Raw genomic sequence first — 26,167 nt, 5'->3', positions numbered from 1 at the left:
TATGCATTGCTCTTGGTAATATTGACCCATTCAAATTTTTGAGTTTTGTCAGTGAATGGCATGTGAAAAAAAAGAAAAGAAAAAAAATATTGAGAAATTTTATGAAATAAGTTTTATACCAGTTTGTTGTAGATTAGAAATTTAAGTTGTTAAAAGTTTACTTATCTATATATCATACTAAGTTCACAGCATTTGTGGTTAACTCTATGCCTTACAGAGCTACAGCATTAAAGCCAACAAACATCCAGTATGATCCATATCCCCTTCATTGAGCTGTTAAAATGGGCATTGACACCAATTCTTTTAGTTACAAGTATAAGTCTCAGATATGTCAGTAGCTTGAATTTACTGCAGATAAGGATAGTTAAGAATTGTGAACATTAAGAAAAATCATAAACATTTATTATTATTATTTATGTTTATTTATTTATTAAGAAGAAATAAAAGGCATATTTAGTATAGAAAAAAGGATAAAGTATCAGTTTTAGGAAGATCAAATATAAGTTAATTCACTAAAAAGATACAAATATCCAGAGATTGAATTCTATACCCCCATTGTTTGGTTCCCATACCCCAGAGGGTTGAATACTCTTGGTTCGGAGTCCTTGTTGTTGCAGGATACAGACTGATTCTTTGTTTTTACTGTAAACCACCTGAGTGTATCATTAATGTGTATCCTGTACTGAAACGGATAAAGCAGTATTACCTTCACAATGCACAACTGGCTTGAAACTACCTGAAATAGATGAACTTCATTATGGCGTTGCTCATGTGATGGGCATCTTGATTTAATGATAGTTTTCTTTGATAATTATCCATAGAAGAACTTAAACATTTTGTGTGTGTGTGTGTGTGTGTGTGTGTGTGTGTGTGTGTGTGTGTGTGTGTGTGTGTGTGTGTGTGTGTGTGTGTGTGTGTGTGTGTGTGTGTGTGTGTGTGTGTGTTTTTGTGTGTGTGTGTGTGTGTGTGTGTTTGTTTTTGTGTGTGTGTGTGTGTGTGTTTGTGTGTGTGTGTGTGTGTGTGTGTGTGTGTGTGAATACATGAGTGTGTATGTATATATACACATAAATGTGTATGTGTGTGGATATATATATATGTATATATATATATATATATATATATATATATATATATATATATATAAATAGTGTTTATATGTGTGTGTGTGTGTGTAGGTGTAGGTGTGTGTGTGTGTGTGTGTGTGTGTGTGTGTGTGTGTGTGTGTGTGTGTGTGTGTGTGTGTGTGTGTGTGTGTGTGTGTGTGTGTGTGTGTGTGTGTGTGTGTGTGTGTGTTTGTTTTTGTGTGTGTATATGTGTTTGTATGTGTGTAAGTGTGTGTGTGAATACATGAGTGTGTATGTATATATACACATAAATGTGTATGTGTGTGGATATATATATATATATATATATATATATATATATATATATATATATATATATATATATATATATAAATAGTGTGTGTGTGTGTGTGTGTGTGTGTGTGTGTGTGTGTGTGTGTGTGTGTGTGTGTGTGTGTGTTTTTGTGTGTTTTTGTGTGTTTTTGTGTTTGTGTGTGTGTATGTGTTTGTATGTGTGTAAGTGTGTGTGTGAATACATGAGTGTGTATGTATATATACACATAAATGTGTATGTGTGTGGATATATATATATATATATATATATATATATATATATTATATATATATATATATATAAATAGTGTTTATATGTGTGTGTGTGTGTGTAGATATAGATGTAGATATAGATATAGATATATGGCTTTTTTCTAAACAAAAACACACCAGTCGTCGGTTTACCAGTGAGTGCTACTTTCATATCAAATAACTTGACTTGCCATTTGCAAGGAAAATGTCATAAATGAATAGTATATATCTTAAGATTTCCATCAATTTGTTGACTCCATATATGGTACGTCATGAATGTCACATTGATGAACACTAAATTATTTTACTTAGGAAATATTGTTGTTATATACTAAATTACTATTTACTTAGGAAATGAAGTACATCATAGCTCCCAAATGCAGCAAAACCTATGTTACCCCTCATGTATGAATGAAAATGAGGATAGATTAGCATGTATATGTATGAAACAAAACAAAAAAATATTTTCTAAAAATCATATAAAAATAGGAAAATATTTTTGGATGCACATATATATATTATAATATAAATATATATATATATATATATATATATATATATATATAATGTACATACATACATTTATATACGTATATATGTAATCAAAAGATCTTCCATCGTGCTGTGGTGCTTAATCAGTCGACAGTATCTAAGAAGACGAGTCAACAAACTGAATGCTCTTTCAACTGTTGACTTTCAACCTGCAATACATGTCAGCAACTCAATTTTGAAGCACAGATTAGGAAATTCCAATCTTTGAAAATTAAGGACACTACACCATAATTTTTTAGGCTCTTTGGAAAGATAATTGAAATGGTGCGTAGCAAAACTCCGAAATCTTCTCCATTTAGAGAAAAGATTGTTCTCACTGATACCTGCTGCTGATAGAGGAACTGAAAAACTGTCTAAGATTATGCAAAGCTCTGGAATGCCATAATCATGTTTATCCCTCCAATACTGTGGATCACATATTTTCATAGAGTTGAACAATTCATTGTTTGTTTCTGGGAGCCGTTCTTGGAGAATAGATTTCAATTTTTGAACAGTTGATCTTTTAGCAGCAGCTGCCAGTGCGTGTGAGTTTTTTGAATAATGCATTCCTGAAACTAGGATATCAGCATTTTCTTGATTAGCAGCTTTTCTTCTCCCGTGACCCTCCTTAAGGTATAAGCCTGTCATTTGCTTTGTTTCTTCTTCATATTTGAATCTGGCAGTGTGACTATTCAGGAGTTCTTCGTCAGTTCCTGCGTTCTCTTCCAAATCATCTAGGTCAAACATCATTCTCACGACAGATTCTGCAATTTCATAAGGCATTACACCTTCCCCTTCAAAAACCAGTGATGATGGGCCTGCAGCATCCAGAACATCTACATAACTTGCTAACTTGCAAAAGAACTTGTATGATTGCAGACTTTCAAGGAAACCTTTAATCTTGGCTTTTGTCTCTGCTTTCCCTGCTCGATCTGCCAAAGCATTCTCATATGTTATCACAAGGCCTGGCCACATGTCAAGAAAAATCTTCATGCCTTTATGTCGATGGTTTATGAACTTGATTCCACAAATAAAAAAAAAAAAATTGTGTGCTTCAATTCCCAATGATTTACGGGCAGCATGAACATTGTTGTTTAATTTTCCAAATTTTTTTAGCAATGAATAGATAACTTTATAATGTTTATCATATTTATTGAAGTTGGAATCTTTGAATGCTGATTTAAATGCCAGTTCAACAGGATGATTGGGGCAATGAATTTTAAGCAGCCAGTTTCTAATTTGCGACAACTGTGTCAAAACCTCATAGTAAATGCTGGTGTTAACACTAGCTCCATCTGCAGTGGTTGATACCATGTTAATGTGGTAGCCTTCTAGTATCATTTTCATGAAACTTTGTTCATTGTTTAGAATGCTATTTATGCCTAATGTAATGGAGTCAGCATCTCACCACCATATTCACCCATTTCAAGTAACGATAAAACTAAGTAGCAAAGAATGCCATTCCCTTCCATGCAAACCGTGATCAGCTCATTTTCTTCACCAGTTTTTCTAGCTTGGGACCAGTCCAACATCAATGACATGAAGTGCTGGCTTGCTATTATGGCAGAACATTGCTCCCATACAGCATTAGCAATGCAGTGGACATATTCCCTTGCTGCTTTGTTGTTGTCTCTGCCGTCTATCAGAACAACTCCATTCCTCCTTTGACACTTTACCAAACCTTTTAAAATGTTTTAATGGCATAGGGGGGGGTTCATTGCAAGTTGATAGACTGTTTTGAGCATTTTTTGTATATGCTTCTGTGGTGTTTTGTTTTAATGTAACATCAATACTTGGTTGAACCATATGTTTTTTCCCCCCCCTGCAATTGCCAGGCGTTCTTCTTGTGGCAATCTTAGTTTTTCTTCTTCAGCCCAATTGTTTCCATTCCCTGAAATAATAAAAACTCAAATTAAAAGAGTAAAAATAAAATTTTATCAAGGGATTTCAAAATCTGATAAGAATCATTAAATACATAGCACTTAGAATATACTGTACTTATTATAAAATAAATTGTAGCTATTTCATTAAATGCTTATATTTTTATAAGGTACCCATATTTTTTTGTTGTTGCAATGATTAAGTGAAAATGTTAGAACAAAACCCTGCTATAAAAAAATAGAACTGCAGAATGTCCACAAAATTTAGGTTAGTAAATTTGTGCAAGAATCCTGTAAAAAAAAATTAAAATTGAAAAATTAATATACCTTCGAAGTGTTGATCAATTGCACATTTCTTCATGAAATTAGTTCTTTTGATGAGGCTTCTATAGCAGTCTTCGCACTCCCTGAAAAAAAGTGGATTTGCGAGAATCATGGTTTTGTGTTTTGCACAAAGTCTGCTCCAAATGAATGTTATCATTTTCTTCCCATCAGTTTCCTCAACTTTAGTCCCAAGTATGGCCTTGTTCTTGCATTTTTCGAATGTCTTCAGCTCCACTATTGATCCTTTTTGCTTAGCAATACTTGCCATGTTTCACAAATAAGTAGTAATAAAGATTGAGATCCTTCAGATCAACTTCAGAATTCAGATTGATTGCTGTGAATGAGATTGAAATTCAGAATGAGAATGAAAAAGAGCTTCGTTGTAGAAATGAGATTTTCCAAAGTGGCCTAAATTTTTAAAATCTTTATAACAAGTCATTAACAAGTTATGATTACCCTTGTGGACAGAAGATCAAGAGGGTGAAAAAAATGAGGAAGTGTTATATTGGCAAAGGCTTTAAGAAGACTCTTTTGGCAAATAATAAAAGGAAAACTGAGGCGGGGGGTTTCTTTAGCAAATAAGCAATGAGGTGGGTGATATATCGACCACCTTGGGCGATTGAAGAGGCTCACACAAGCAATTGCCCGTCTCAAATGGCCAGGCCTGTTTTGACCAGATACTTTTCCACTATAGTTTTTATTAAGTTATAGTTTCATATGGCTCTGCAAATATTCTGCTACCATGAGGTTAGTTAGCAGGCTCTGTGACCATCACCTGATTTCCCTACCCCTTGATCCCGCCCCCCCCCCCCCCCCAATACAGCTAAAATTGATAGTGCCATCAATATTATTGATATTATTATTATATTGTTATTAAAATATTACTTTGCATTTTTTCACACACACAAACACACACACACACACACACACACACACACACACACACACACACACACACACACACACACACACACACACACACACACACACACACACACACGCACATTGTATCTAGAAATCAGCTCATTAAAAAAAAGGAAAGATTCTTTCTGCATTCTGATAGTCAGGTAGAACTTTAAGAACTTGAATATTCTTGTTGGCCTAGGTAGATTCTGATTAATCTACATTTTTATTCCGTCAAATACAAGATATTCATCATTCATGTGTATTGAATCTGTATTTCTTCTGAGTTTTCCATTATAAGTCTTTCTCTCTCTGTCTCTCTCTCCCTTCCTTTCTTTCTCTCTCTGTCTCTTTCTCTCTTCCTCTCCCTTTCCTATTGTTTTTACTGCTTTGTATTCTTGCTTTGAACAAACTCTAGCAAACTGAATTACTGTATGACTAATGTCACCTCTCTCTACCCCTTCACCCTAGGGAGAAATGAACAAGCCATGGGTGACAGAAGCCATGAAGAATGAGATCATGAAGAAGCACAAGCTGCACCAGAAGGCAAAGAAGACCAAGAGCAAGGAGGACTGGGATGGGTTCAAGGAGCAGCGCAACAAAGTAACCACCATGCTCCGTGAGGCCAAGCTGGAGTACATCGGCGCACACCCAGAGGAGGTAGGTCGGCAGAGGCCTCGGGGGGTTGGGTAAGTGGTCTAAGTGAGGGTGGGAAATTAAACGTGGTGTGGAGGGGAGTCAGAATAAGGTGTTGGTTCATTTGGTTACTTACTTCTTCTTTTTTTTTTATTATTTTTTAACCAAGGGCCCTATAGGATTTGCAGTGGCAGTCTGGGAAAGGGGAGCGGATGGTGTAGCTGGGCTGTAGGGCAGTGGGAAGAGGAAGAGGCTTTGTTCTTGAGCTCCAGGCATGAGGATCCCTGAAGGTTTCTTGGGGTCCCCTGAGAAAGGGCTGGGAGTTGCAACATTGGAGAATTCTGCTGGTGTAGGGCAGCACTGCAGGAAGGGGTCGATGGGATGTTGTGATGGGTTTATTTTTTTTTATTTGTTTTTTCCTTATTAGTATTATTATTGTTATGATTATTACACATTCTCTACAGCTGTTTTGTGCTTCTTTGGCAATCCTTCACAGTGTGGATCCATTCCCTTTTCCTGGTCATACATAAGAGCTGCTCTACACAAACAGAATTACTTACTACTGTGCAGACCCAGAACACTGCTTGGGATGGGATTAGGGGGCAAGAAAGGGAGAGAGAATCTAATATTCCTAGTGATGGGATTTTTTTTTCTTTCTTTTTCATTTTTATTCCTCTTTTTTTTTTTTCTTTCATTTTTTCCCAGCCAGTCACTGTTGGGGCTCAGTGTCTGTGTGCTTTGGTGACTGTCTGCTGCATATGTGGTGCCGAGGTCTGGCTACGGACGCGTGACTCTTTATGTTGGTCGTTGTTTGGGTCGCTCACCATCCTTTCCCCTCATGACTGGCTATCAACAAGGGATTAAAGGGAAGGAGAGAGAGAGAGAGAGAGAGAGAGAGAGAGAGAGAGAGAGAGAGAGAGAGAGAGAGAGAGAGAGAGAGAGAGAGAGAGAGAGAGAGAGAGAGAGAGAGAATGGAGTGAATTGAAGTGTAAGAGTGAATGCTATGAGTGTATAAGGACGTAAGAGAGGGAGTGAGTTGGAGTTGGAGTTCGAGTTGGTGTTGTTGATGACGGCGATGACACTGCTAATGCTGGGTGCTATGAGGTGATGTTGTCTGAGGAGGAAATTAAACACAGCATCCCCCACTAACATTAACAGCCTAACCCTGTGTGAGGAGAGGCCCAGCCTGCCCTCCTCCCAGAGTGCTGCAGCTCCGTCTCGAGTGTTTTGTTGAGCTCTCGATAACATCACCGCATATGGGATGGCGGTGGGAGGGGAGGAGGGTGAGATGCCTGTTGAGTTGGAGGGAGGGAAGGGGAGGGCATGGCACTGTATCCTTTAAGTAAGACCAGCTTCGGAACCAGTGACTGACCTATGAGCTCTGTGGCTCTGTTGCTTCTTTGTTTATAGTGATCAAATGTCTCAAAAAAACAAAAAAAACAAAAAAAAAAAAAAAGATAAGAAATGATTTGCCTTTTAAATTTCATTGGCTTTGCTTATCCCACATATAAAAGATTCATTGCTTTTACATTTATTTATATGTAGTGTCTCAAAAACAAAAAAGTACAAAAAGACAAACAGACCAAAAAAAATTGTTTTCACATCTCAATGTTGTTGATTAGTTAAGTCTAAATTTTGTAGTGTGGGTGTGTTGTTGTGGAGGAAGACGAGGAGTAGGAGGAGGAGGAGGGGGAGGAGCAGGAGGAAGAAGTGGAGGAGTTGGAGGAAGAAGAGGAGGAGATGGAGGAGGTGGAGGTGAGAGAGAGTGTGAGGTGTTTCGGGTCCCTCCAGGCCCAAGCCCTCTCCCACACGGTATTAACATTGTATTTCACACAATTTACAGGATGTGGATAAAATATTGGCGGAAGCAGCCATGCAAGGCAACATTAAAGATGAGGAAAATAAAGGGGAGGCGTCAGCCACTAGTGAAGCTAATGTGGACAGTCCGGCCGTCCCCGAGGGGGAAGGGGCAAAACCCCAGACCATGGACCAGGCAGAGGAGAACGGGGAGGCTATAGTGGATCAGACAGAGATAAACACCGATGTTCCCATGACTCCCCAAGACCCGGAAATAAAGGGGGAGGTTAATGCGGATCCCAATGGGGGGAACCCCGTGGATGACGATGAAGCAAGAGAAGGCCCTTAAAGGCACCAAGCCGTGACCACTCAGCCACCCTGCCACTTTGTGCTACTCTCGACAGTAGCCTCAAATTTAGTCTATAATTGATGATACAACTTGTATTTGGAATTTAGTGTTATGCTCCATTACTTTAGACTTAGAGACTACATCTGTTTTAAGATTGCAAAAAATACATTAAAAAAGTAAAAAAAAAAGAAAAGAAAAAAGTGAAAAAAAAAAAGATTTAAATGAAAGAGAAATCTTGGACCAAATTCATAATCATATGACAATGTTCATATAGATTTGGGTTACTTGTCATGTCCAGATAAAGTCATTCACTTTAAGGTTTTGAGATCTTGTATCAATATCTCTTATATGATTTGTAAATTTTTGTGCAATTGATGAAATCATGAACTCATTTTTTTGAATATGTGTTTTCACATAGGTTAAGGAAAAAATAAATTTATAGTAAATGAACTAGGTGTTTAAATTTTTTAAAAAAGTGATCATGATAATTATTAGCATGCTTATTATGGCATTGACTGGTACCTGGCTATCAGTGGCTCATTTATCACCTCATGAAAGGTTGCATGACTTCACTTCTCTAGTTCCCCCGTCTCTCCCCCATGCCAAAAAAAAAAGTCGCAAGTAGTGAGCCCAAGTACAAGCTCAGTTCTAACACTCCCCTTTCCCTTTTTTTGTTGTTGTTGTCATTGTTGTTCTTCACTTGTGTTCAAAACGTCCCTGAGATGACAACGACCCGTAAAGCTCATGCAACCTTGAGTGGCGGCGGCTTCACGTTTTATCCTACTTTTGAGTGAGTGAACTCGTGTCATGCGGGTCACCACCCTTAGAGAGAGCTACTCAGGAGCAGTCCGCGACGAGCAGATCTCAATATCACCCTGGCTCACTGCGGACCTGCGTGTTGTCCTCACACACCAAGCCTTTCAAAGAAATGCTTTTATATATATATTTTTTCCTTTTTTTTTTTATTTGTTTATTATTGATTTTTTCTTTTTTTTCTTTATTTTTGTGTCTCCCGTCTCCTTGTGGTTCTTCATTTGTGATATTAGGCAATGCTTTAGGGAGCACTCTTGTCCTGAGTCACTTGTCCTGTGCGGGCAAGACAGGTGACGGTCCAGTGTGTTAGAGTTTCGGGGGAGGAGGGCTGGAGGGGGGCTATGAGACTACACACACACATACACACACACACATACCAAATTTTTATATACAATGACAGTGTCCTCATTTCTCATCTTATCTTATTTATTTTATATATATATTTGAATATCTATATCCTTCTCTGTTTTTCATTTACCATTTTTTAATTTCCACCACTTATTTTTATTATTATTATTATAGTTATTACTATAAATATACCTTCTTTTCTTTTCTTTTCTTTTCTTTTATTTTTATTTTGGTTAACCAACCATGTATGTAGTAAGCACTGGTTTACAAAACTGTGTCACCTTCGTGTATGCATCCTGTCATCCACAAGCTCTGAGTAACAACAGACAGATAAAATGAGTAAAGGAATTCTTAAATTAGAACTCCTTTTAAAACACTGCATTTCAGTCATAGTAATATGATAATGATAATACTCACTATAATGCTTATAATAACAGCAGAGCCTTCAGAGGTTGGCTTGCCATGGCCAGCTGGAAGTGTCTCTCAATGCACAACGGTGACAAGTTTTGCTCACTTTTAATTCTTAACACAGTAGTGGCATAAACCTAAATATGCCCCAAACTTTCAAGAATCAAAGCTGCCGGAATCAGCATCGGTCTGTGGCTCAGCAGGTAAAGTTGACTCATCAGCCCAGAGCTGAACTTTTTCACCAGCTGTTATGCTGATTGTTCTGACTACCTTCACTTGTGTTTCAATCAATATCCTTACTCAGATACAATTGAGAAGTTGCTTTTTTTCTTTTTTTTATTCAGTATCAGTGCTTATTTGTCTTAAAGAACAAAAACAAAGGACAAAAAATTTAATTGACTAAAATTTGATGTTTTTGAAGCAATAAATTTCAAATTTCTCTATTTAATCTATCTGTCATTAAATGCCTTGCAATTCTGTAAAACAATTAGTAGACATAGTGTATCCAGTGTGGAATGATGCATTTATTTATTTATTTTTTCATTTTTTTTCTATTGGGCTGGTAAGTTGGTTTCGGAAAAACATTCCAAGATCTGATACTGATGCCACCTCCTTGTTTCAACAGTGATCCAGTGTGACTGGATGGTTCTTCCAGTATGCAAGGAGAGACTCTTACTCGCAGTTGAACTTTAAGAGAAAAAAAAAAAAAAGTAAAGTTCACATCAAGTTTGTGACACTCTGGGGTGCCTTGTTGTGTCAATGGGGTACCTGGTTTTAAGAGTGAAAAGGGTTACTTCATTGCCATCTACATGACCAAAGATGTTCTTGCCTACCTTAAAGGACATAATAGAAACATCTGGTTGACTCTGCATCTTGGTTGCTTGGGTAAGTTTTTTGGAATTTTGTTTTTGAATTTCTCTTGAGCATAATTTTGTGTAGGGAATAGGTGGTTTATATCTACTTTATTGAAATTACAATAATTACTCTGTGTAATTATAGTGGAGCTGAAAAAAAAGTGTAACTATTACTGTTCTTCTAACATAGCTGAATTTTCTTTTCCCCTACAGCTTTTACTGAGTAATGGAAGGAGGAGGGAAGACGACAAGAGCGGCACGTTACTGTCATTGAATGCAGTGTGAGTTTAATTGTTGTTTTGCTCCAAAATGAGTGTCATAATTATCTAATAAAATTATTTAACATTTGTACATGATGATTGTATTGTGGGGAAAAAATGACTTTTAAAGAATGGTATTGCATTTTACATTTCTCAGAAGATGAATAGTTTGTGCTCATTTTGTAGTTTATTTTAACAAAGACTATACAAAAAGGTAAGGAATCCAGTTCAATATGACATATTTAAGAAGTGGATTCTCAATACTTTTTCTTTTTCTCTTCCAGGAGGATCCCTAAAGGAGAGAGTTGTAAGCAGAAGGTCTCTTGGCAATGCAATTATGTATCAGTTTTTATAGAGATAGCTCAAAGGAATCTGATTCCTCTTAAGAAGGTGAATAGAATGTGGGATGGCTGATGGGAAGGAAAGGGAAGAATGGGATCATCCTGTTCCGCCCAAGGAAGGGAAGAGGGAAGGATAGGAGTAGTGGGTGGGGAAGGTTGAAATAAAAGCCACACTAGGAGAACCTCCATTTCTGTTACCCACAGGAGTGAGGGAGAAGTTCTCAAGAATGTGAATGTGGTTTCCCTTTTTTCCTCCATTAATTTAGTGCTTTGGAGCATTTTTAAAAATAATTTGATCATATAAATTAATTACTTTTGCCATATCAGTCAATAAAAGAGATGATATTGGTGTATTAAGTTAATGATACAACTTTAGAACTTCCCCTTCACTAAGTTAAGATGTGTTTTACTTTTGAAACTGAAGTATCATCATGTTATTTTTGCTCTTTCTCTTTTCACAGGAATTACATGGAACGAAAGAATATTTATTTTTCAGTTAATTGCAGCCAGTGTAGTTAACTCATTGGTACTAGGAGTGCATTTAGACCTGGATTGTTTACTGTGGTTTTGTTTCATAAATTTTAATAGATAACTCAAGAAGCACTTGTTCACTAGCAAGTTAATGACTGGGGCTACAATACCTCGCCTATTCACTCCATTTCATGAATTTTTGTGGTCTTGTATGCTCATTACTGTTATTATTGTTTGTTATTTTATAATATTAGTAATTATAATGATGATAATACTAATAGCATAAATAACAATGATAATACTACTTAGAATCAAAGATTCAAGGAAAGAGTAAACAGGTGAGATCAGGAAGTTAACAACACATGTGCACAAACAAAATTAAAGCAGAACCACATTGGGCAATCAGGGAATGTGTTCATTTCCTATTGTCTGTAGCATTTGCATATTTTGTTAAGCATAATGATCAATTTTTTATATTTTTCCGTATTTCCTTTTTTTGTCATTTTGCTCATTTCTTCTTGAAAACATAGGCCAGTAATATCCTTGAAGTCTATCAGGGCTTAGAAAAAAAAATCCAGGAAAATTGTTACTTTTTAACCATCAGTATTGGTGATGCAACAAATGAATAAAGGATGACATGAAAATAGATTTATAAATGTGAATGATTATCCCCATCTTGTGAAAAGAATATAAAAGTTTTTGGTTAAATTATTCCAACAAACCTATGAAGGAATGGGAATGGCAAAGTATTGCTTGAAAAAGGATTATTATTTAAGTGGAGTGTCTATTGGGGAATAAAATAAGCCAAACTACATTTTCACCTATATTAACTTTTATCTTTCATCTTGCTACCAAAACTTACTAAGCCCCACAGAATTTCGTAGGGTGTTCTGAACCATTTGAATGTTCTAAAAAAAAAGAGTATGTTTTCATTTTCTTCTCAAATAATTGCCATTGTACAGTGCTCTGTTACTGCACTAAAACATTTTGATTTATACCATTGTCTGGAGGCCAGAGCAGAGTTAACAATCCCCAGTAATCCTATATTGTAATAAGATTTGGCTGCAACAGTCTGTTTATTATACATAAATGAAATACTGTCCAGAACTGCAGCTTTTGAGTTTGCAGTTTTGAAGAATTATACTATAACCAGATAAATAAAATTGGCTTAGTCATACACTAGCCACTGCTTTTCGTATGAGAATGAGCCTTATCCTAGCACATAGTTCATAAATGCTCCTAATTTAAGTAGGGAAGTGAAGTCTCTTCATATTTTTCTTTCTCTTTCTGTCTCAGTTTGTCTTTCTTTTACTCTTTCAACTTTTCCAATCACTTTTTTGGCTTTTTGTGACTGAAATGAGAATGAGGAATGAAAAATAATACTGAAAAACAAATATTAAGAATGACAGTCCCCCTGAACAGTCTTACAGGTAGCAATTGCAAGGGAGGGGGAAACAGTCTGGATTTCTGTGATGAAATATACTCTTATTAAAGTATACCCTTCTTAAAGTTGGTATATGAGTAATCATATGGAAATAGAAAGTACTACCATACCATACTGTATGACCATAAAAATCCAAAGTAGGAAGGCAGTGCAACACTTGAAATTTTTTACATATTTTTGTGAATGTTCTGTTCAGTATGCTTTTCACCTACATAAAAGAGTCAGTAAAACTGTATACATCGTGGGCCCCCCCCATTCAATGCTCGTTAACATGGAGGGGCATAGGAAGCAGGAGCTGAAGCCTAATTTTGGGATCACCCCTATCTTGTGCCTCAGACCTAAGCTCAACCAATTTTGCATATATTTTCCTCCCTCTTTCATTTTCCTATTCTTCAATCCCTTTCTTTTCACTTCTGAAGATGTAAGAGCCATGTCAAAAGGATGAAAGGCTGGCTTTGTATCAGACCTGAATAGCCTCAGGGAGTCCTAGGCACTGTATTCTCTTGGTTAGTCATCTTGCCCTCACCCTGATGCAAAACCAGACAGGAAACACACAGCTCCAATAGTCTCGCTCTGCTCCCCCCTTCCTCGTAAGATAACTTCAATTTGATGAAATTGCCCTTCACACTTTATCCCACCTCCTTTACCCCTTTTACTAATCCCTGCATTAACCTCATTTCCTCCCCTTCTTTTCACTTTTCATTACCATCCTACCTTACAGTGCTGCATGGCCTTTGACATCAAACACATAAAAAAAAAATAGTAACTAATTTTTACCCTTTTTGCCACAATACTTTATCATGTATAGTACATTTATTTGTTTTAACCATTAACTTTTTTTCTTTTTTTATCCTACTGTACCATCCAGCTCTAAATCCTTTTGTCTAACTAAAAAAAACAGACAACATTAAAAGCCATAAAAAAATGCAGATTTTAGTTTTCTTGTTTCATTTAATTTATACATGTCATTAAAAAAAAATTAATTTTATTAGGTAAAATACATTGGTCAGTAAACAAGGGATGTATGGAAAAAATAGTTTGGATATGTGCAACATTTAGCATGAGTAGTAATAAAAATAAAGAACAATTAAGCATATATATTTTTAAAGGGGTTGGGAGGCAGAGTCCTTGTATATTTCTCATTAGAAAAAGCAATCTTAGGAATCAGATCATAGTTAAAAATATATATACAAGGGAAGAGATGACTGCATATAAAAAAGTTAATCAACATAATGGTTTCACAGTATGGCATTAACATCACAGGTGCCCATGGTGGTTTACTTTAGTTTGAAAATACACTTTGGTAGAGAGGCAAGTATTCAGATAAATTTATAGATGTAGGTTCATCAGAATACATTTAAGGGGTAAGATTTTGTGAGACTTGTAATTTATAAACATGTTTTTTATATGAAGTGACCTTGATATTGTAGGCAAGGTTTTTTCTCTGTGAATAGGCTTAGTGCAAACATGTTGGTTGCTTTTTCCTTGACTTCACATATAATTGATTAGGTTACCAGGTAAAAGGTGCAAGTTGTGTGCATAAGATTTTCAACAAAGGGTCTGCTATCAAGGTGGATTTGTAATAAATTTCTTGGTGTATGATTGTTGGATCGTGTATGAAGATCAAGGTAGATCTACAATGATGTTCTATATATATGATTTATGGATGAGGTTCACCATAAGTAGACATGTACAAATACATCCAAATGTCCATGCATTATTTATGCAATAAAGTTAGATTCAGCCATAAGTGCATTATATAGTTAAGAGGGTTTTTCTTTTTCTTGTTCTTGTCATTATTAAATTGCAGCTGATATTCCTTCAGGTCGCAGTTGTTCAGTGCTTAAGCTCTAAATTCATTACAGGATATGTGGGACTTAAGGAAAGGAAAGAATTGGCATTTGTAGCGAACTGAAATATATTCGTAATTCTTCATTAACACAAAATCATGGAAATGAAAGTCGGTTCATAATTTAATTACAAGGAGGTATTGCCCAAAGTAATAGGTAAGAAAGATGAATCTGGGGAAAAAAGAAAAAGGAAGTCCTTGGAATTGGTAAAGAAACAGGTTGATAGTTTTATGTTTTAGATGTTGAAAGAGTAATTATAGCAACACGGAGTTACATTCAACAGGTTTATGGTAGCAGCTATATTTTGTCGAGTTTGCTCTTTTGCATAACATTTTGAGCCGACTTCGTTATATATATATATTTTTTTTTACAGTGTTTTGTTTAATTGGTGTATATCTGTATATAGATTTTTACTGAACTAAAGCCAAGAGCATGAAAAATAAAAATTTGATAAAACAGTGTATGATTCGACCAACTATGCTATATAGATTTACCTATATAGTTAAAACACAAACAGATTTTCAGCCTTAATCTAGCCCACTCAGACTAGTCTCAGTTGTTTATTATTGAAGATTTAGTAGTTTTAAAACCAATATAAAAGTACCCTCCTTCCCATCTATTGTCATGTTCTACTTCAAATAATTTTCTCTTTCTCATTCCATGTACTCATTTTCTATCACTTTTTTTCTGCCTTCCCATTATTGGTTTGTAAGACTGATACTGATATTCATTTTATATCTCGCTTGTTAAATGTAGTACCTATATAAAATAAGAGGGAAAAAGGCAGAATAGTAGGTTCATTACAACGTTACTCTGTCGGTACAGTATGAAATATCCATTTGAAACAGCTGCCATGAACATATGCTTTAACACTTGTGTGGGCAGGTGTTCAGCGAATCGTCATTTTAACGCGGAATAAAAAAAAAAAAAAAGCAAGTATGTATATCATATACAAGTACTGTAATCTTTCAAGTAACTCTATGCAAACTGTTACATAGTTGCCATAGTAACAGATAGATCCCTATATGCAAATCAACCAAAAACATTTAGCAACCAAAGCCACTTCCAAGGAACCTGAACACTTAAGATACAAGGGTGTGTCCGCAGCTGACCAATCAGGAAGCAGGTCCTGTAGGCGGGCCCCTGGCAACAACCAATAAGGAAGCAGTGTGTTAGTGGTTTCACCAGCGTTCGTTTCATGGATAATTCACCCCACGTGTATGCGGGTACCTCGTAAGATACATATGTTTGTGATACGAAGATGAGGAGACTTAAGTTATCTTATCGGTCAAGTATAATGAGAAAAGAACGAAAGAAAAATAAGTTTCCTGTGAAAGATTATTTTAATTTGAAAAAAAGTTAAAAACATACGATCCCATTGTCTTGTATTTACGGCTTTACGTGCCCCCCCCTACCCTCCCTCATTCACTCACACGTATCTTAGTTGGTCCGTCAGAAGTGGATGAGGCTGTATGGGACAAAGGATTAGGGATTGCGAATCTAATTTCCTGCACGAAAAGAAGAAACCTAAGTAGGCACGATTATACACGTGTACGTATCCTTACCGGCGCGCTCGCTCACCATACAACAAATCCCCTGCTCAAGGACGTGCACCCCAACAGTTAACCCTTCACTTTTTCGGAAGAGAGAAACGCACTTCCTGTTCATTATTTCTTATATAACGGTACTACATTTACATGTATTATAAAAAGTTGATAATGGGAAAATTATGAGAGAGAAAATGTTATTTAATACAAGTCATGTCTAGCAAATACTCAACGAATACATTTTACATTTACGCAAGCATTCCCTCGCTACTCGGTCTGCAATTGACCGGTCTAGGGAACAGACATGCCTTGCCCCTTTTTATTAATAAGACAAGGACAAGTTACTGCAGTAGACAGAAACCACTCAACGCATAAGAACCTCTCGCCTTATATGGAGTTTGTCGAGGTCATCATCTCTAAGACTTGCTTCTTGCGTCTTGGGGTCTGAATGGATGGATGTGGGAGAAATACTGATAAAGATGGAGAGGGAGGAAAAGATGCATGGTACGGTGAGGAGGAGGGGCATGGAAAATGGTACTTAAGACAAATAGAGAAGGTAAAGTGGCGGAGAAAAGAAACAAAAACACTACATTAAAAAAGCTTAATTGACAACCAACACTCAAAGGGGTGGATGCGAGAATAAAAATGAGTGAACGAGAAGGGAATAAATATTAAGCCAGAAAACAAAACAGAAGTCGAGACAAAATTTAAGGGAGGAGGAGAGAAGAGAATATCCAGATGCCTTTGTGTACAGTATCACATCTAGCTCGAGTACTGATACAGTTGTATCTCGCACTACTCACTGACTAGCCAGTACTGCACTTGAACGAAAAGAACACAACGAATGCAGTTGAAGGTAGTTCCGATGCAGGTCTTAACAAATTTTATGACAGTTGATTGTTTTACTTTGAACTGGGTAGCACTATAAGCTAATAGTAAAAACACCTGACATCGAATCAAAAGATTTATAAGTCAACTGGCAACAATTTCATTTCACTACCTTAAAAATTACCTTGTATGCAAGACTAAACGGAAGACGATTCTCAACAACAAAGTAAACCGAAATGATTCCACATAACATCTCAATATCTGAAATCACTTTTTTCAGTAGCATATGAAATCTCCATCTGCAGACTAAGGTAAAAGTAACACATGGAGAAATAGTGGAGGAGGAAGGGGAAGAAGGAAGAGGAAAAAGTGGGGAGGGAAAATAAGACGATGCAGAAAAAAAGGAGAGATGATCGGGGGATGAAGAAAAAAAGAAAAAGAAAAGAAATGGAGAGGCTGGAGAAAGAAATGAAGAGTGATGAGGGAGAGGGTAGAAGAATCATAGGAGATTGATAAATAAGAGGGATTGAAGAAAAGAGGGGGGGGGGCGAAAAGGAGGGTGATAAGTGATGGAGAAAGCAGAGAATGGAAGGCGTTAGAATAGAATGGAGTGGGGAAACACGAGGAGAAAGTGGTCGAAAAGAATTAGAGGGATAGAGAAACTGCTGGAGAGGGGGTGGGGAAAGCACCAGTGGGGGGAAGGAGGAAGAGAGGGATGAAAAAAAGACGAGACGGACATGGATGGAATAACTGGATAAAGACGAGAAAAGGAATAAAGAGGCCAGTTGTAAAAGGACGGATGGAGGAAAAAAGTGGAAGCGGTGTAGAGAAACATCTAATTCCATGCGCCTGTGTTTATACACGTCTGCGCTGCGGTACTGGTGTGTGTCCTTTCGTATTCAGGGGCTCTCTCCTGTGTATGCACATCTGCGCTTATGCAGATTCGTGCAGGCGTATGTTAGCGTCTATCCAATGTGATACTAAATATCTAGTGTTGATTCCACTGGAATTACGTGAACCGTACTTTCTGTAAATTCACCGATTTTAATAGGAGTCGTTACTCATACACGAACCTCCCACTTCTGATATCATGTCTCCCAAAAGAAACTGGATTATACCAGACAGAATTCGTAAAATAAAAGCATCATCACTAGAAAGGAACATCACAAAGGCGTGGCACATGAACACGAAATAGTAGGGGGCAGGGGGAAATCTTGAAATTGTGAAAGGTCAATGTTCGTTCAAGTGAAATTTCAGGTTTCATATAGTTCTTAGAATAAATTAGCCTTAATTTGATAAGTTTTATGGGTATCACATTTATTTACACTTGTTCATTAAGTCAGCAGCTTTGATAAGCTAAACAAGTCCTATGATTGATCTTTACGTGACGAGCAGTTTCTTTGTTCTATGCCATTACTTATCTAAAGAGCCTGAGCCAATCTTCAGCACTGCCTAAAATGTGCAAAATTGGAAATACGGCCATAAATTTGGTCATTATCAAACATTTAAAGCAATGGAATGAGATCTGAGATACAAAGGACTCTACACCTAGTTGTACAATTACTGAAATACAGAAGGCCGATAAGATAAACGCAAGAACTCGCCACTATTTAAGTTTGTTTTATCCTTATGTCTGCAAGTGAATGGGACCGGGTCAATTTACTCTACTGCACCAGATCAAGCATATTTTATCCGAGAAGAAATCTATAGGGATAATGACATTTAACCAATTCATTCTGATACAGTACTGTAGACATCCGATGAAATCGCCTTCAGTTTATTCCTTGCAGATTGTCAATTTAAGCCTTCATAATTATGACTTGCAATCTAAATCCAGAGTATTGACATACTCAGATTCTGCTTTATATAAAAGGAAAACGAAAGCAATTGTGAAATTAAGTTCTTTATTGGCCAATATCCAGTTGGTCAAAGTAGCATACATCATTGATCCAGAGTGTTTCAGACAAAAAAAACATGTAAGGGATGAGACTAGCACGACTAAACATCGACGACCACGACCACTCGCTACCACCGACGTGTGGCGGCGTGGAGAGCGTTCGGCATTTCCTCCCTCCCGCACCAACACGAAGGTATACGAGGACGCAAGGGCGTGATGCCAGGGCGCGCGGGGCAGTTCCTACCTTTCAAGATTTTAATCTTCTCGTGGTTATATATAATATGTATATATGCAAATAAACTAAGATCTTTCGCCAACATATTACTAAAAAGAGTATTTGAAGCAACAACGCACGAAGACAACGAAGAGGTCCCGCGCCCCCGGCCGCACCACGCCGTCCCTCGCGCCCTCCCTTCCTCACATCCTGCACACAAGGCCGACGCCTTAGGCATCCACGGTCTGCATGTGCTTGAGGAGGTCAATCACGCGGTTGGAGTAGCCGAATTCGTTGTCGTACCAGGAGACCACCTTCACGAAGGTCTTGCTCAGCTGGATGCCGGCCTTAGCGTCGAAGATGGAGGACCGGAGGTCACCCACGAAGTCGGTGGACACCACGTCGTCCTCGGTGTATCCCAGCACGCCCTTGAGGGGTCCCTCGGCGGCGGCCTTCATGGCGGCCTTGATGTCATCGTAGGAGCACTCCTTGCCAAGGCGCACGGTCAGGTCAACAACGGACACGTCGGGGGTGGGCACACGGAAGGCCATGCCGGTCAGCTTTCCGTTCAGCTCGGGGATGACCTTGCCGACGGCCTTGGCAGCGCCGGTGGATGAAGGGATAATGTTCTGGGCGGCGCCACGGCCACCACGCCAGTCCTTGGCGGAGGGGCCGTCCACGGTCTTCTGTGTGGCGGTGACGGCGTGCACGGTGGTCATGAGACCCTCCAGGATCTCGAAGTTCTCGTGCAGGACCTTGGCGACGGGGGCGAGGCAGTTGGTGGTGCAAGAGGCGTTGGACACCACCTTCATGTCCTTGGTGTACTTCTCCATGTTGACGCCGCACACGAACATGGGGGCATCGGCAGAAGGAGCGGAGATGATGACCTTCTTGGCGCCACCCTGGAAGTGGGCGGAGGCCTTCTCGATGGTGGTGAACACACCAGTGGACTCAACGATGTATTCGGCGCCGGCCTTGCTCCATGGAATGTTCTCGGGCTTCATCTCGTTGAAGACGGTGATCTTGTGGCCGTCGACGACGAGGCAGCCGTCCTCGGCCTTGACCTCCCCCTTGTGCTGGCCGTGGGTGCTGTCATACTTGAACATGTACACCATGTAGTCCAGCGCGATGAAGGGGTCATTCACAGCCACCACCTGGGGAAGAGGAGGGAACACTGTAGCGATAGAAGGCGAGATAAGAACTTTTGTTTCAGCCACGTAATCTGGAGTACTAGATTGCGAGATTCTGTACTACGCCGTGACGCCGGGAATGCAGGTAGACATGCACTATTGACAGATTTTACACTGAAGGTCCAAGAAAACTTGGAGTGGCAATAAACTAGTCTTCTTGATCCGTCTACCCTTATCTTCATTTAAAAAATGCTATATTCTGTTAAGGATTTCCATAACGTCATTAATGAAAACCGTAAAATCCCCTACAAACTAAGAAACAAAACGAGGTAAGCAGGCGAGGTGAGATAGGCCTAGTGAATGTCCAATTTGTGACTATGGTCTCGTGCCATTGTGTTTAAAACTGTGGACAGGAAATGTACCCGGCATCAGTTATCTAATCTATTCAATTAGGAGTCAACTGCCACTTTAAAGCAAGTAATTTGCTGAATGGAACAAATTTCTCTCATATTTTAACGAAAGATCAGTCCTGAAACTGAAGAAAAAAATCTCCAATTCTTCAAAGATGCCGGCAGTTTCAGAAGCAACGCTTTGCCTGAGCAAGACGAGTTATCCTGACGCCAGCAACAAACAAAGGAACACGACGTCACTATCACCGCTGTACCATCATTCGAAAGCACCTTGTGACAAAGCGAAGGCATTCTCTCAATTATTACCGAATAGAGTTACTATCTACAAAATAAAGTCAAAATAAAATCAAGATACAATGTCATAAGCGAGTACGTGCTCGCGCGCATGTACACAATCTCCGCCGGCAACCGACATCCACCACGAACCGGTCACGTGATTTCGCTTCTCGACCGACCCCTCTATAGTGATCTGTTGCAACGTTTATCATACCGGCGTTTGCAAAGGAGTCATTCATCATCCAACTGACTGAAACGTTTAAATTGTAAGTCTAAAGCGAGTCGGCGAGCATCAAGACTAAGTCAATTATTTTCTTCTGGGTTCTGTACAATTATGTTTTTAATAAGATTACATGCAAATATAAATTGAACATCAAAATGCAATCAAGCCGCACCCTCGAGGGTACTTAGATGTGAGGAGGGAAGCGGGGGGGATGGCTAGAAAATACGAGCCATTATCCAGATCACGTGACCATCCCCCTCATCCCACCAACACCCTTGCCAATTTCACTTCATAAAGGAGTAGCCAAAATGCGTCCGTCAGTGCCACTTCTCATGCAATTGGCACCATCCTCTAACCTTGTCCTTCGCAAGGCTGCAAGGGGAAGCGAGGGTATGCACGAATGTTTGCAGCCGTGTTGCTAGGCTGTGTCCTCTGCCAATATCGACCCCGTTTTAGACTACCTTACCCTCACACGAAGGTTCGCTTAGTCTATGACGTGTGAAGTCTGGCTGTAATCCAATTTTCCCCCTACTAGCTTTAATATTTCTATGCTAAAAAAAACACCATCTATATATAAAGACAGCATGAATTCTTAGAAAAGGAACTTTAAAACTTCCTTCGTCTAATACGCACTTTACGGGTAAATGTAGGTTGAAACAACTATAAACAACCAATTTGACTAAATTACCTTGTACATGTTATTGCTGCGGATAACCTACCATTCACCACGAAAGGCAAACCGGTATACTTAAAAAAAAAAAAAAAAAAAAAAAAAAAAAGACTACCCCCCCCCCCCCAAGACATCCCATTATATCCTACGGAAAAAGAACAAATTGAAATTGAAATTCTTCCCAAATTCCACTTACAGAACCCTATACTCCTTTCAACCCAAGTAGCAAGGGACTCCACACTCACCTCGGCTCCCTTCTGGAGGGCTGCGCGGAGCACCAGGCGACCGATGCGGCCGAATCCATTGATACCGATCTTCGACATGTTGACGGTTGTGGTGGTAGGACTGTGTGGCGAGGAAACTTCTGTGGAAGGAGAGAAAGAAACGGAAGGTGAGAAAACGGGAAGTGGAGTTGAGATGCGATAGCTGTGGGGAGGAAGGAAGGTGGGGGGGAGAGGAGGAGGAGGAGGCTGGGGCAGGGGGGGGGGCGGTAATTTGCGTAATAGGTAAGGGAAATGTTCTCGTTACAAATTAGGGAATTATGTCTATTTAACTTTACGTAGAGGTAGACCTAATGTTGGGACTTGTTTAGCTAATGCTCTCAATGAATAACTAGTATTTTCCTCGTGGAAAAACGAAGGCAGGAAACAAGATTAAGAAGTGGGAAGGGAGGAGGGATGTTCGAAGGATTCCAGAATTTAAACTACGCGGTCGTCGCCCAAGAACATATCGAATCCTATCTGACACCTTATGATAGTTAATATTAACACAATTTTACCCCCTTTAAACATTTATCTAAAGAAACCCACATTACTTTCCGCAGTAAATGTGATAATGCTATGGAGCTCTTACTACGTCACAAGACCCTGCACTGCGTCACGTATACACAGCCGGCCGGCGCTGGTTACATGCACACGCAGATCATGAACAGGCCTAATGTATACAATATATCTGTACATAGTCGATAGCTGTCAAGGAGATTAAAAGTTCATGGCATACAGACTTAAGAGAACCGATGGATCACCCTCCCCCCCCCTCCCATCCCATCTCCCTTGCCGGCGTTCATTGCATCACAAAAATCAATACAGTGACCTTGTACAGTGTCAATTTAACGCTACTTGTTTTGAGAAAGCATGTTACTACCCCACACTCCAATATGCTTTACCAGACACGCATTATGATTCTGCCACGTCGCACTTCACACAAAAAGTAACCCGTTACCTCTAACCCCCCCCCCTCCCAACCCCCTTTAAGAATCCCACATAGCCGGCGACTTCACTGAAAAAAAATAATCCGCTCAATACTGCATCACGGTGAACTTGGGCTCCCTCTCACGGCTTCAATACAAATTAAAATATCACTTCAAAAACTAAATGCTAAATTATTTCCGATTACTAAAAATCATTTAAAGCTTATTCTTCTCACTGACGGTCCACTCACCACTCTGGTCTTGACTAGACTGACACCGGCGCACCGGCGCGGCGCCATTTTATGCACTAGCCAAGTCACGTGACCTGCGCGGAACCCCTCCACACCCCCTTCATCCCAGCGCATGAACAAGCCACCGCCTAAGTCATTTCCTGCCTCTCTTCGCTTCATCACGAAATCGATATCCACATCCTTCCAAAAATAACAGGCCCAAGAGTCATATTCCATAGTTATACAGAGATGACAACATTCCTCACAGGTGGAATTAAACCCAAAAGGAGAACGGGATATCTGGCACCTCCTGACGGGGAAGGGGAGGCACGAGGTGGGGGTGAGGGGGGTGAGCGGACCGATGTGCCGGCCAAGCTCCTTGAGCGACCTTCAAAACTACGACAGGGCACAAAGGGCAACACCTATCCGAAGCCACGGGGGCGCTCGATGCCAAGTATATTCTGAATGAGAGGTTGTAGTGCCGGGCAGAGAGAGAGAGAGAATGAGAGAGAGAGAGAGAGAGAGAGAGAGAGAGAGAGAGAGAGAGAGAGAGAGAGAGAGAGAGAGAGAGAGAGAGAGAGAGAGAGAGAGAGAGAGAGAGAGTACTAGTATAACAGAGCATGTCTAAATACATCAAAACTATCCTAAACAGAGCACTGCATCCGGCGGAGACAAATTTAAAAATCACGCTCTCCTACCAACATATACATCACCCATTATACATCATATCAAAAATAACTTGTTTCAAAACGATAGTTATCTAAAAAGGTCCCACAGGATAAAGCATGGGACACTCAAGGTCGTCCAAGGTGACACACAAGGGCTTGCAGTCTGCAGTCTCCGTTCAACTTCAGAGCCATGGCAGTGAAATCTGGCTCTCGCCCTCGTAATTCTGTAATCTCTAATCGTGCCCTGGCCTTCAGAAATTACAACAGTCGTAGATACGCTTATTATGCAACTTCATTATGCAAGTTCCCCCCTATAACATCCAAATTCGCGCATATTCAATCTAAAATACCTCAAAGATACAATGAAATCCCGATCTTTCCGTAATGTTTACAGATCAATTATACTCCATACGATAAAATCTGCTTAGTGAAAACTATAGTCGTTGCACTTGAGTTTAGCCTCGTTAGGCCTAGAAGCCAACACCCAACCCGTTCTCGCCTCTCCTCCGACCAGCGTCACCTACATTCTTTCCCCGCTCTGACTCCCCCCCCCCCCCTTCCCCACCCTCTATCCACGCACCACTTACCTGTCTAACCGTGGCACGTTCCTCAGCACGAATTTCCTGTGTAACAACGGTAATAAAGATACTTCATCTTGAGTTTAATCTCAATTCTACCTATAGAAACAGCTCGACGGCCCAATTTTAAGCACAGATGATATTCTTGACCCCTTTGCCCCCTGCACCCCCCCTTACAGTTCTTGGGCTGTTAATAGTGCAGTTCTGAAAATGCTACTTGGCAAGTAGAAAGAACACTTGCCTCTGTTCATTTTATCTAAACAGTATAACTATGGAATCCCAATGTTTATAAGAATCGAAGAGCGGAGATTGTGACTAAAATGGTCACGACTTTTCCCTTTAAACAATCAAACTTTAAAATCTATTCGACTGAGCAACTGACAAGGGATCACAGACACCTTCTTCGACATCAGCTGCGGGCAAATCCTCCCCGTCAGACTCAGCTGCAGGCGACGAAGGCGAAGGTTGCTGTTGCTCTTCCTCCCCCTCCTCCTGCTGCTGCTGCTCCCTCTGTTCCTCCTCGAGTACTTCTGTCGGAGGGGAAGCAGCAGTTGCGGAGGATCCCCCCGACCCTCGACGTCGCGAGGTGATGGCGCCCATGCATGTGGTGACGACCGCAGTGGGCCAAAGTATCGACGGACAGTGTAGCGACTGACCGACTTTTCCAAGTTAAAAGAAACACGACGTCCTCTTCAACAACGTTCCATCTTCAAACATTAATCAAACGACCTCTAAGAAATACTATATAAAATAGAATATTTGCCTTCCGTTGCTATACGAGTGACACGATGCGAGTGTCGCGCGCACAACTATTTGCCTACCTTCCGCGCACACTTGCTCGATACAAGACCAACACGTGGAATAAAAGCTTGCTTTTGTGTGTGTTCCTCCAGGCGCCGTTGTTATCGACCGGTCATTGACCAGAAAATACCGATTCCCGCACACACACAAAAAAAAATATTTACAACCGCAAATCCTTAAACGCAAACGATGAATGATTATTAAAAAAAAAAAAAATCCTATCGCACTATTAGCCTCACTGAAACTTTCCATGACAAGCGGGGACTTACCGAGCACTACACTTCAAGACGACTGGAGGAGGAGCGACTGAACGGACCGCAAGATCGAGCCCCCTTCAAGCAAGCGGTAGGAGGCAATCGACCGCAAACTCGCTGTCTTAGCAAACAAGTCAGTTATACTCCCGGGCCTCGTTCTACGCTCTTGGGAAACGCGTTAATAACTACCAGTTCCCCTTGATTCCCCCTCGGCTTGTTTAGCGTCTCGCTCACGATTCCAGGAATTCCCGACAAATGACTAAAGGCGGCCACGTCGCTACACGAGTAGTAGTTTGCATTATTTAGCCACGGTCTGGCATAGCTTTGTTATCCCTAATCATTCATTTGCTCATCATCTACCAATTCCTCTTTCCTCGCCCTTCTCTTCCACTCC

The 26,167-nt window shown here is 39.7% G+C and overlaps 2 protein-coding genes and 1 long non-coding RNA gene across 5 annotated transcripts in view; 2 read left to right on the top strand and 1 right to left on the bottom strand.

Moving 5' to 3' along the window:
* The window catches only part of LOC119573279 (collagen alpha-1(I) chain-like), a 10,878-nt gene extending 2,359 nt beyond the window's left edge, over nucleotides 1–8,519 (top strand). Inside the window, exons 2-3 of the mRNA XM_037920438.1 lie at nucleotides 5,759–5,947; nucleotides 7,767–8,519. Of these exons, the coding sequence (XP_037776366.1) occupies nucleotides 5,759–5,947; nucleotides 7,767–8,069 (492 nt within the window). The 3' untranslated portion in view covers nucleotides 8,070–8,519. The remainder of the gene's footprint in view (nucleotides 1–5,758; nucleotides 5,948–7,766) is intronic.
* An 857-nt stretch (nucleotides 8,520–9,376) lies between these two features.
* Nucleotides 9,377–12,216, top strand: LOC119573281. Its single transcript, XR_005228789.1, has 4 exons — nucleotides 9,377–9,841; nucleotides 10,264–10,523; nucleotides 10,706–10,773; nucleotides 11,037–12,216. It is a non-coding gene; the product is annotated as an uncharacterized LOC119573281 (long non-coding RNA).
* A 6,907-nt stretch (nucleotides 12,217–19,123) lies between these two features.
* On the bottom strand, nucleotides 19,124–25,853 carry LOC119573278 (glyceraldehyde-3-phosphate dehydrogenase). Of its 3 annotated transcripts, none has more exons than XM_037920436.1 (3): nucleotides 25,789–25,853; nucleotides 22,299–22,417; nucleotides 19,124–20,498 (listed from the first exon to the last, which is right to left on the bottom strand). In XM_037920436.1, the coding sequence occupies exons 2-3, from the start codon at nucleotides 22,374–22,376 to the stop codon at nucleotides 19,575–19,577; spliced, it is 1,002 nt and encodes a 333-aa protein (XP_037776364.1). In that variant the 5' UTR covers nucleotides 22,377–22,417; nucleotides 25,789–25,853; the 3' UTR covers nucleotides 19,124–19,574. The 3 variants fall into 3 exon arrangements, with proteins under 3 accessions (XP_037776364.1, XP_037776362.1, XP_037776363.1); XM_037920434.1 differs by lacking the exon at nucleotides 25,789–25,853 and adding an exon at nucleotides 25,117–25,333; XM_037920435.1 differs by lacking the exon at nucleotides 25,789–25,853 and adding an exon at nucleotides 23,494–23,619.
* Nucleotides 25,854–26,167: the final 314 nt, after the last annotated feature.

The sequence above is a fragment of the Penaeus monodon genome, chromosome 5, assembly GCF_015228065.2.
Source record: "Penaeus monodon isolate SGIC_2016 chromosome 5, NSTDA_Pmon_1, whole genome shotgun sequence".
NCBI lineage: Eukaryota > Metazoa > Arthropoda > Malacostraca > Decapoda > Penaeidae > Penaeus > Penaeus monodon.
Note: the sequence above shows the minus strand (reverse complement) of the source record. Positions and strands in the feature narration are given on the sequence as shown.

Excerpts from the sequence above, each read along its gene's own strand:
- LOC119573278 (XM_037920434.1), bottom strand. The coding sequence starts at position 25,318 with ATGGGCGCCATCACCTCGCGACGTCGAGGGTCGGGGGGATCCTCCGCA. Across the intron at positions 22,418-25,116 it reads CGCAGCTGATGTCGAAGAAG|AAGTTTCCTCGCCACACAGT; the intron begins GTGTCTGTGATC and ends CTCCTTCCACAG. Across the intron at positions 20,499-22,298 it reads CCCTCCAGAAGGGAGCCGAG|GTGGTGGCTGTGAATGACCC; the intron begins GTGAGTGTGGAG and ends CCTCTTCCCCAG.